The following is a 12,291-nucleotide window of genomic DNA, read 5'->3' on the forward strand; positions in this document are numbered from 1 at the left end:
AGCCTTCTGGTTAGCAGTCAGTTGCCTTAGGCAGTATGCTACCAGAGCTCCTAAAAGAGTACCTACAGACTGGGAAAGAATATTTGGCAGTGACATCTGACAAGGGACTTATTTCTAGAATTTATGGAAAACTCCAACCCCTCAATAATAAAAAGACAAATAATCCAATTAAAAATGGGCAGAAGACATGAATAGACACTTCACCAAGGAGGATATTCAGGTGGCCAACAAACATGAAGAAATGATCATTAGCCATTAGAGAGATAGAAGCAAATCAAAACAACAATGAGATACCATCTTGCCCCAGCACTAGCAGCAAAGTTCAACAAGGCAGAAAATAACAAATGCTGGTGAGGATGCAGAGAGATTAGGACTCTTATACACTGCTGGTGTGACTGTAAAACGGTACAGCCACTGTGGAAAGCAGTATGGCAATTACTTAAAAAGTTGTGAATAGAAATACTATTTGATCCAGCTATTCCATTACTAGGTATATATCCTAAAGAAGTGAAAGCCATGACAAGAACAGACATATGCTCACCCATGTTCATGGTAGCACTGTTTACAATAGCCAAAAGATGGAAATAACCTATGTGTCCATCAGTTGAGGAATGGATAACCAAATTATGGTACATACACAACGATGGAATACTATGCAACTCTAAAGAATATTATAGAATGTACAAAACACCACATAAGGTGGACAAACTTGGAGGACATTTTGCTGAGTGAAATAAGTCAATCACAGAAGGACAAATATTGTATTAGTCCATTTTGTAAAAGTCAAGGAATGGTTTATGTATGGAAGGAAATGTTCTTTATTGTTTATCAGGGGTTGGAGGGGAGGGGAGGGAACACTGCTAGATAGGTAGAGATAAGAACTGACTTGGGTGAAGAGAAGGGCAATGTACCAAATGTGAGTGATCAACATGGTGGCAATGAGGAAGAGGAAGACATGGAGAGGTACATGGGAGTTGCAGACAACAAAGATTAACCCTTTTGCACATACAGTACTGTGTTGTCAGTGAAGGTAAACACGGGTATACGAGTCTATAGATGGGTGGACAGGCTGAACTATTAGTTATGTCTCTGCATCAGGGAGTATACCCAAGACCATATATAGGGTTGGCAAACAGTGGTTCTACAAGTGTATTTGTATGTAAGAGTTCCCAGGTGTATACTAGAGCTGACAAGGGACAAGGTTGTCATCACTTTTTGGTCACAGCCAGCAATCCAGAGGGAGAGAGTAGTTGAACCTGTGGGCTCCGGACCATAGTAGCAGGGGACATTAAGCTTAATTGGCATAACATGCTACACGAAACATTGTTCCACCACCTACTTTGGCAAGTAGCAACTGGGATCTTAAAAACTTGCAAGCAGCCATCTAGATGCAATGATGGGTCTCTCCTCATCCAGAGAAAAGAAGAATGAAGAAAACCAAACATTCATGGAAACAATTAGTCCTTAGGACTGGTGTACTATGTGATCCTCAGCCTATACCAGTATAAGATCAGAAGAACTAGATGGTGCCCGGCTACCACTCAGATGGGGATCTATGGAGGAGATCCTGGATGAGGAGGGAGAATAATGTGAAACAAAACTCAAAATCATTTGGGGAACAAAAAGGGGGGGGCGGGACACCAGGTTTGCTAGTCTGATAGAGCCAAGTGGAACCACTGAGACTATGGTCCCTAGCTGCCCTTCAGGTCTGAAATTGAACCCACACCTCTGGCTCCAGCCAAACAAAAGACAGGCATATGAGTTGAACATGTACCTGAGGTAGATACACTCCTTGAAGGAAATAGTCATGGGAGAAAGATGGGTTGTTTGTGCACAGGGAAACATTTGAGGGGGCAGGAGTGCATGGAGGGATGGACACAGGAAAGAGGTAACTATTGGGAGGAAATGGGAGGGGAGCTGTTGCATTGTGATAAATTGTAGTCAGTGTCATGAGACAATGTGTGTGTGAACTGCTGTATGGAAAGTCAATTTGCTGTAAGTTTTCATCCAAATCACAATAATAGAAATATAAAAGAAGAAGTATTTCAAGTCATCTTTACTTTCAGGAAGTGTTTCGGTTATCTAGTGCTGTTCTTACAAGAATATACCACAAATTGGATTGGTTTAAGAAACAGGCGTTTAGTCTTAACAATTTTTGGAGGTTTGCCAAATGCCTTGGGCTTCAGCCTCTCCTCTTGCTCCCAGCCCAGTGATTCTAGAGGCATCTCTCCATTCAGGCAGCTACTGGCTGCTGAGGCTAATAAGCTGAGGGTCAACAAATAAAATAGAATAGTCCCAGTATTACCAAACAACATAGTAGACCATTGATTCAAGTCCATTGAAAGTCCCAAGATTGGCAGAGCATGGCAGGCTGCTGAACAATGACTCAGCTACATGCAGGGTTCAAATGTGCCATAAGCTAGAGAACTTTCCCAAGGCTTCTCCTTTTATACAGGAAGCAGACCACATCCCTAAGGCAGCTACTCACTGCTCACAGTAGATTCCACCATGGAGTTTATTACTGGTCTCATGATGGGAAGTACTACATCCAGCTGTCAAGCCAGTCAACCAGGTCCAGCCAAGTTGACACACAAATTTAACTAGCACAGCAGGCAAGGTTGTTAATCAGTCTTTCTCCAGTCCTCATGCCATGTGCTTCTTCATATAATTCAGCCCCTTAGATTATTTGCTCAGCATGCAAGTTGAGTAAGTATGGCGAAAGAGTAACCACCTTGCTGCACACCTTTCCTGATTTAAAACCATGCAGTATCGCTTATTTTTTTTGAGTGACAGCCTCTTTGATCTATGTACTAGTTCCTCATGACCCCAATTAAGTGTTGTGGAATTTGCATTCTTTGCAATGTTATGCATAATTTGTTATTATCTACACACTCAAATGCCTTTGCATAGTCAATAAAACACAGGTAAACATCTTTTGATATTCTTTGCTTTCAGCCAAGATCCATTTGACATCAAATATATCCCTTGTTCCAAGTCTTCTTCCTAATCTGTCTTGAATTTTTGGACATTTCCTGTCAATATATGGCTGTAACCTTTTTTGAAATACTGTCAGCAAAATTTTACTTGTATGTGATGCTGATGATATTTTTTGATAATTTCCACATTCTATTGGATCAACTTTCTTTGTAATGGGCACAAATGTGGATCTCATCCAGTCAGTTGGCCAGGTCTCCCAAATCTCTTGGCATAAATGAGTAAACATCTCCAATGCTGCTGCATTTGTTGGTTGAAACATCTCAGTGGGTATTCTATCAATTCCTTGAGCCTTGTTTTTTGCCAGTTACTTCAGTGAAGCTTGAATTTTTTCCTTCAGAACCATTGGTTCTTGATCAGATGATACCTCCTCAAATAGCTGAATGTCAACAGTGGCTCTGTTTCCTTCCGTCTTCTTTTGATGCTTCCTGCATCTTTCAGTTTTCTCCTATAGAATCCTTCAGTATTGCAACTTGAGACTTGAATTTTTCCTTCAGTTCTCTCATCTTGAGAAATGTTGAGTGTGTTCGTCTCTTTGGTTTTCTAATTCCAAGTCTTTGCATATTTCATTACTTTGTCTTCTTGAGCCACCCTTTGAAATCTGTTCAGTTTTTTTTACTTCATCAGTTCTTCATTTGCTTTAGCATGAGCAAGTTTCAGGGTCTCTTCTGACATCCATTTTGGTTTTTTGTTCCTTTCCTGTCTTTTTAATGACTTTTGTGTTTTGTATGATGTTCTTGCTGTCATCCCACAAGTTGTCTGGTCTTCGGTTAGTGGTTTTCAGTGCATCAAATCTATTCTTCAGGTGGTCTCTAAAGTGGGATCTAATAAAGGCTGTATCTTAGCTCTTGTATTTTAATATTCTTTAGCTTCACCTTGAACTTGTATGTGAGCAGTTGAAGATCCATTCCAGTCAGTTGCTTGCCTTGTTTTGACTAATGATATTGAGCTTTTCCGTCTCCTCTTTACACATCATTAAGATTGACTCTATTTTGAGTAGGCACCTCTTCCCCATTCTTATTTTGCGTGCCTTCCAACATGAGGGGCTCATCTCCCAGAACTATCGCAGACAATGTTCTTGATATTCCTAAGGTTGTCAGTGGCCATTTTTTTCCAGAAGTAGATGGTGCTGTCCTTCTTCCCAGCGTATCTTAGTCTGAAAAGTCCCCTGAAACCTGTCCACCATGAGTGACCTTGCTGGTGTTTTAAATACTGGTGGCATAGCCTCCAGTCTTACAGCAACATGCTGGCCACCACAATATGACAATTGACAAATGAGTGGTGGATATTAAACATAGTGAATGTTAACGTGTACTAAAATGTATACTTTAAGATGGTGAGTTTCATGTTATGTGGGATATATCTCAATAAAATAATGCGGTATAAAAAAAGTCATGCTAGATCTTTAATCACATGCGTTTTATATTTTGATAAATATTGCCTAGTTGTCCTCCATTGAGATTGTACCAGTTTATACTTGCACAAGGTAGGCATGAGTGTACCTGTTTTCTCACACCCTTGCCAGTGTTGTATGTAATAAAATGTTTTAATTCTTGCTCATGTGATTGTTGGAAAAAAGTAACCTACTGTATATTACTTTTACATTTCTCTATGAATGAGGTTGAATATCTTTTCAAATACATAAAATCCATTTATTTTTCTTTCTTGTGAACTTCCGTTCTTATCCAATGCCTGCTTTTTCTGTTTATACTAGTCTTTTTGTTTTTGTTTTTAACTTTTTATTGTGATTTTGGGAAAAGTTTACAGAGGAAATTGGTTTTCCATTGAACAATTCATACATATTTTTTGTGTGTGTGATATTGATTGCAATCCCTGCAATATAACCATACCCTTCCCGTTTCCTCCCTGTTTCCCATTTCAATTTCTCCTTCTTTCCTCTACCTTCCTGCCTTCTGAGGTTTATCCCTGGGAAAATTCTGATGTTTTAATTTCTTATGATTGGTTGTTCTAGGGAGTTCTACCTCCCTGGTGGTATGGTTCACATCATAGTTCTGTAATGTTGGTCTTTTTTTATATTGATTTGTAGAATGTTTTTGTATATTATTTTTTTTCCTTTGGACTTAGCGGATTTTACTGTTAATGCCAAGTTTATTGTCCAATAGTATTTGTTACTGTATTAGCCTATCTTCACAGTTTAAGCTAAGAACCTGAAAAAAAAACAAAAACAAAAACACCTCACCACCATCAAATCAATTCCAAGTCATAGTGACCCCTTAGGATAGAGTAGAACTACCCTGTAATGTTTCTAACAATGTAAGTCTTTACAGAAGCAGACTGGTGGGTTCAAACCACCAACTTGTTATTTAGTAGCTGAGTGATTGAACTACTATTCCACTGTTGTTGTTGTTATTTGCCGTCGAGTCGGCCCCGACTCATAGCGTCCCCTCCTTGGGTTTCCAAGGCAGTATCACTACGGAAGTAGGATTGCCCAACCTAGACCTCCTAATTCTTATTTTTCGACTGTCTCATTATCTGAAATTTTGCATTGATGACAATAGCAAAAAATTTTGTTTTAGTTATCTAGTGCTACTAAAACAGAAATACCATAAGTGGATGGCTTTGACAAACAAATTTGTTCTTTCACAGTTTAGGAGGCAAGAACTTTGAATTCATATTGCCAGCCCTAGGGGCAAGCTTTTTCTTTCTGAGTCTCCTTGTTGTAAGAGGGTTATAGCACAGAGTCCCTTGGGTCCAAGGGACTCATTCCTTTATCTTGGTGTTGGTAGGTCCCTCCTCTTCTCTCTCCTTTTTATCTCTTTTAAGATAAAAGGCAATGCAAGCTATACCCCACACAATTCAGTCCATGATATCTACTATCAGACTACTTTGCACAGTAATGACATACATTTGGCAGTGTGAAACAGGAATAGCACAGTGATGGTTATAATTATGTGTCAACTTGGCTTGGCAGTTATGTAATGATGTTGTCACCCTCCATTTTGTGATCCTATGTAGTCATCTTCCATTTTCCCGTAACAGGCCTGGTCTTTGAAACCTAACTATGTCAGTAAGTGAGGAGCTGGTGTATGATGTGCGTTAGAGACCATCCTATCTCATGGACATCTTTGATGAATACATTTAATTTCCCAGTGCTTACCACTGTACCCATTGTGTTTGTATTTTTTATCTCAGAGCCTTTTGGCTGAGACTGAGTAAGGATGGCATTCTTTGGATAGATTACCACTGCCACCACCACCACCCCCCCAAAAAAAAAAAAAACATTGCTTTTGAGCCAACTCCAACTCATAGTTGACTGTATAGGATGGAGTAGAACTGTCCTATAGGATTTTAAAAGCTGTAAGTCTTTACGTTTGCAAACTGTCACATCTTTCTCCCTCAGAGCAGTTGGTGTGTTCAAAATGTTGATCTTTCGGTGGGCAGCCAAGACGTTAACCACTGTACCACCAGGGATAGGTTAACTGATCCCAGATTTTTAGTTTACATAAGCATTAGGAGTAATTTATGAGTTTTTCTAAAAATTGTTAAGGGAATATTACTAAATTAGTGAATAGATGGCTGGGAAGATACATAAATATGTGGATAGATAGAGGAAACAAGTGTACTTAGTAGGTATGAAACCCAGCTAATTACTGGCAAACAAACAAATTTTTTATCTTCCAATTGTTGAGTCTCTCAGCAAGTTTAGACAGTCCTTCAACAAATGAATCCCTATGGTAGATGGTAATTATCCAGTATTGAATGAAACATATTTTATCCCTGAAATCAAGAGTTAATAATATGATGGGAGATGGCAATAAATAGGTAAACCAAACATACTATTATGATTGAGAAGGCATTTAATGTTCCTGTTTGTTTATAGAAAATAAATAAATAGTGGCTGTGTGACATATTTTTGATAGGGTGGTTAAAGAAGGACTTCCTGAGGAGATAACATTTATGCTGGTCAGGAAAGCTGGAGAAGGACATTGTATGCAGAGAGACCCTTGGGATTGAGGGCCAGAAGTTGACATCTTTGAGAAACAGAAAGAGGCCGTTGTGGCTGGAGCTTAGTTAGTTGAGGTGGAGGAAGTAAGCAGAGACCATGCAAGCCATGGTAAGAACTTTAGATTTTACCTTGGAAGATTAACAAAAGGAGTTAATAAATGACATTAAGGAGCTCTGGTAGCTTAATGCATAGGGCACTTGACTGCTAACCAGAAGGCTGGCAGTTCAAACCTACCAGCCACTCCTTGGAAGGAAGATGGGGCAATCTACTTCCATAGTGATACTGCCTCAGAAACCCAAGGAGGGGTCGCTATGAGTCGGGTCCGACTCAATGGCATATAACAACAACAAATGACATCATCAGGTTAATGCTTTAAGAAAAAAAGCAGGTAAAGCAATTAAGAGGCTCATGTAAGTCTAGACTAGAGATGGGGATGGTGGCTGAGTAGATGGAGAAGAATTAATAAATTCTGTAGTTTAAAGGTAGAATCAGCTAGATTTAATGTGTGGGATGTTGCAGATAATGAAGACTAAGGGATTATTCCCAGGTGATTTTTAATGTGTTTTGCTTGGAATCAAGTAGGAATGGTAGGAGGTAGGTTTATAAGTAATGATAAGTAATATTTATTTGTGTTGTTGTTGTTGTTTTTGTTGTTATGTGCCGTCGAGTCGGCCCCGACTCATAGCGACCCCTCCTTGGGTTTCTGAGGCAGTATCACTACGGAAGTAGGATTGCCCAATCTTCCTTCCGAGGAGTGGCTGGTGGGTTTGAACCGCCAGCCTTCTGGTTAGCAGTCAAGTGCTTTAGCCACTATGCTACCAGAGCTCCTATGTATTTGTTTGTGTAGTGCTTTGAAAATACTTTGCCACCTTTATCACCTTGTTTGAGTTCTTTCATTTTTTTAAATGAAATATGTTGGAAGTTGAAATATTTTCTTAATTCAGTTATAGTTTTCCTGAGAGCTTAACTTGTTTCAAAAGTATTGAAGCCACTTAAAATTCTTATACACAAAAAAGCAGGCCTTCTCACACTAAATATTATCTCATACGAAATTTGCACAGGATTTTCTTTGGGGTGAAGGTGGAAGTATGCTTCATTTTATTTATTTTTAAGGAAATAGGATAGAAATTAGGGAGCTCTGGTGGTGTAGTGGTTAAGGCATTTGGCTGCTAACTATCCACTCAGAGGAAACAGCCTGCTTCTGTAAAGATTTACAGCTTTGGAAACCAAATGAGGGTTGCTATGAGTTAGAATCAACTTGACGGCACTGTTATTTTTCTTTGTTTCAGAGTAAAAATTAAAATATTTCTCTTAAAAGTAGATTCTGTAGTGTAAAACCTTATATATTTTTATGAAAAGTAAAGATAATTTTTAATATAGTTAAATTATAGAAATCATTTTAGGTTGTTGTAGTTATTAAGCATCTTTACTTTTGGAATAGATTACTTCATGTTGTATAATTTGATGGCAATTTCAAATAAAAATCTTAAAGGTATTAAAAATATATTCAATAATTTCTAGCATAATTTTGTTACATTTGGCATGAACAGTATTTCTGTAATTTAACAATTTTTCTTTAGCTAGGTCCTTTTTGTTGTGTTTTGTTTTGTTTTTATTATGATTTGGGTGAAAGTTTACAGAGCAAATTCACTTTCTATACAGCAGTTCACATACCCTTTGTCTCTTGACATTGACTACAATTTACCCCAGTTTAACAGCTCCCCTCCCACTTCCTCCTGATAGTTACCTCTTCCCTGTGTCCGTCCCTCCATGTACTCCTGCCCCCTGAGCTATCTCCCTGTACATAAACAGCCCTTCTTTCTCCCATGGTTGTTCTCTCTAAGGAGTGTATCTAAAGTAAATGTTCATCTCTTATTCCTGTCTTTTGTTTGACAAGAAGCCGCAGGTGTGGGTTCAATTCCAGACCTGAAGAGCAGCTAGGGGCCATAGTCTCAGTGGTTCCACTAGGCTCTATCAGACCAGCAAATCTGTCCCTACACCCCCTTTTTTTTCCCCAAATGATTTTTTTTTCCCCAAATGCAGCTTTTAATGTTAACCTTCAAATGAAATATACTGTAAGCATTGATGTATTAGTTTCTCAAGAATTAAAAAAAAATCATAGTCTTATTTGTTTTTCAGAGGTGGCTGGATCCAAACAAACCAATAAGGAAGCAGATAAAGAGTGAGCATACGTATTTATTCATGTTTGCAAGTGCATTTTATAAACATATAGGATTAATATAATCTGATTAATTAGAACTGCTTTTATTAATTCTAGGAGGATCTCCTTACAGTTTGAACTTTAGAGTCAAATTTTTTGTAAGCGATCCCAACAAACTGCAAGAAGAATATACAAGGTAGGTTTATAGAGAATATTATTTTCTTGGAAGTGTTTTCAAAACTCTAGTATGAAAATTTGAAATCAAATTAGGCAAAAGTAGATTACTGTAATTCTGACCTCCCCACCCAGTACACACAATGGTTAATGGGTGCTCCAAGGTAATAATCCCATCCTTCTTTTCCCATAGCTGGAAGGGCTTTGGTATGTTGGAACCCAAGGGAGTCTTATCCAGCTGCAAGCAGCCTCCTGTTCAATATAAATGTAAAATTTTTCTACTAGTAAAACATGGTTAAGAAATATTGCTCTAACTGAGTTAGCAGCTTTTACTGCAGTTCTATGCAAAGGATGTTCATAATAACAATTTTACTATTTTTTTTTAAACTTCATGAAAAGCTTATTCTATATATATTTTATTTGCATTGAGAACATAGAATTCTATAAAATATATAATAACCTTTATGTATAGGAGTCACGGTTAGTAGCTATATTTTTTTTGTATATATAGTTTAATCTTTGGTTCTGAACAAAATAGAATATATAATAAAGGCTGTTGACAAGAATGCATTAGCATGTTCAGGCCTTAACTTGCCCATTTTACTTTTTTTATTTTTCAGTTTATATTACTATCTAATTATGTTTTCAGTTACACTTCACAAAGTATACACAAGAATGATCCACTTGAGCATCTTGATAGTATATGGATGTTAGGTGAAATGTTTAAGGTAGAAATAGAAGGAAAAATGACAGTATTGTAATTATCTTTATTAAAATAACCTGAAAGATAACCCTGTGCATTGCTTAAAATGTGTAATTAGTTATTAGGATTTCAGTCAAGCATATATTACCTTCTGTAAGTCTCATATCAAAATCAGTGACTATAATCAGAATTACTATTAAAAAATAGGTGCTAATTTAAAAATCTATATCTAAAGCTACCTGTAAATAGGACATTAGAATTTAATGTATTAGTTACGTTTAGAATACTCTGGTAGAATTGAATAACAAAATAATCAATTAAAGATATTTAATTAGCTGTCAAGTTTGAAGTATTTGTAGAGTTTTCAGTAATAGACCAACTAAGGAAAGTTATACTGTCATTCTTGAGGGTCCTTTCTTGTGTGTTTGTTGGGGTTAGGATGTTACTTTTTTATGGTAGGAGACCCTGGAATATGGATCTTGGATTAGGCAGTCATAGTGTTTGAAATGAATAGTTAAATTCAAGCTGACTTATTTTGAAAAGCAAATGTGTTGTATGAATTCTTTTTGACTTAATAATGTACTCTTTAATCAGATTTTGTTGTTAAATAATTAAAATAATAAGTTTTATCTTAATAATTCACAATATAATAAAACTGTCCTTAATTTTAGATGAACTCCAAGGGAAAATCCTGAATTAATGAAAATTATGCACTATAAAGTATTTTTAAGTGCATTTTATTATTTCCTGCTATATATGGTAACTTGAACTCAAGTAACAGAATATTCTATAGGATATATTTTATGTGGGAACTCTGGTAGCATAGTGCCTAAGGCACTTGACTGCTAACCAGAAGGCTGGTGGTTCAAACCCACCAGCCACTCCTCGGAAGGAAGGATGGGGCAATCAATCTATTTCCGTAGTGATACTGCCTCGGAAACCCAAGGAGGAGTCGCTATGAGTCTGGTCCATCTCAACGTCAAACAACAACAACATATTTTATGTAATGCATTTAAAATAGATAACAAATACTTGTAATTAAAAGATAATACTTTAAAATTGAATTTCTAATATGTTTGACATTTATGAAGAGCTTGTTAGTGAAAGTAATTAAAATATTGCCAATTATAACTGTTTGTCATTTACTTCACTCAAAAACCTATCTTTGAATTTCTGAATTGAGCTTGAATGTGTTTTCTTATGACTTTTGTTGAAAATGTAATCGAGGAAAAAGTATGTTTCTCTGGTAAGTCAAAATCTCTTCTTGCTGTAGAAGAAATAAAGTCCAGTCTGGTAATTGTTGAGGAATTAACTTATGCTCATCATCAGTCTTGTTTTCCCTAGAAATAATTCATTATTTCAAAAACCCTTTGTAATGGAATGTGATAGAATCTTGTAATTGTTGCTATTTGGTTAAATGAAGTAAGTGCCTTTTATTTCTTTCTATAACCAAACCAAATTTGCAGTCATCAAGTCGATTGCAACTCATGGCAAACCGTGTATGTTATAGAGTAGAATTTCTCCATAGGGATTTTTTTTTTGCGGGGGGGGAAGGGGGGCGGGTTGTGCTATTTACAGAAGCAAATCACCAGGCCTTTCTTCTGTGATGTCACTGGGTTGGTTCAACTGCCAACTTTTAGTTTAGTTGTTGCTGTTGTTATGTGTTGTCGAGTTGGCCCCAACTCATAGTGACCCCTCCTTCGGTTTCCGAGGCAGTATCACTACGGAAGTAGATTGCCCCATCTTCCTTCCAAGGAGTGGCTGGTGGGTTTGAACTGCCAGCCTTCTGGTAGTCTAGTACAAACTATTTGTGTCACTCAGGGACTGTTTTATTTCATTACTGTGGTGTAAATCAGGAGCTCTGGTGGCATAGTGCCTACGGCATTTGATTCTTAACCAGAAGGTTGGCAGTTCAAACCCACCAGCCACTGCTTGGAAGGAAGATTGGGCAGCCTACTTCTGTAGTGATACCACCTCGGAAACCCAAGGAGAGGTCACTATCAGTCGGATCCAACTCGACAGCAGTGAATTTTATGGTGTAAATCAGTGATTCTGTACCCTGATTGCAACTTAAAGTCAGTTGGGGGAACTATAATACATACTAATGCCTTGGCCACATCCCTAATATATTCTGATATAATATGTCTCAGGTGGGACTTGTGCACAAATATGTACAAGCTTTTTTGATTCTAATATGTAACCAGGGAGCTCTGGTAGCATAGTGGCTAAGACACTTGCCTGCTAACCAGATGGCTGGCGGTTCAAACCCACCAGCCACTCCTCGGAAGGAAA

The 12,291-nt window shown here is 37.6% G+C and overlaps 1 protein-coding gene across 1 annotated transcript in view; it reads left to right on the forward strand.

Annotated features, from left to right (window-relative positions):
* PTPN4 (protein tyrosine phosphatase non-receptor type 4) overlaps positions 1-12,291 on the forward strand; it is a 304,196-nt gene that overhangs the window by 100,636 nt on the left and 191,269 nt on the right. The window contains exons 3-4 of the mRNA XM_007937829.2: positions 9,101-9,143; positions 9,240-9,318. Coding sequence (XP_007936020.1) covers positions 9,101-9,143; positions 9,240-9,318 — 122 coding nt within the window. The remainder of the gene's footprint in view (positions 1-9,100; positions 9,144-9,239; positions 9,319-12,291) is intronic.

This window comes from Orycteropus afer, unplaced genomic scaffold (assembly GCF_000298275.1).
Source record: "Orycteropus afer afer isolate SDZICR_OR568_19922 unplaced genomic scaffold, OryAfe1.0 scaffold00004, whole genome shotgun sequence".
NCBI lineage: Eukaryota > Metazoa > Chordata > Mammalia > Tubulidentata > Orycteropodidae > Orycteropus > Orycteropus afer.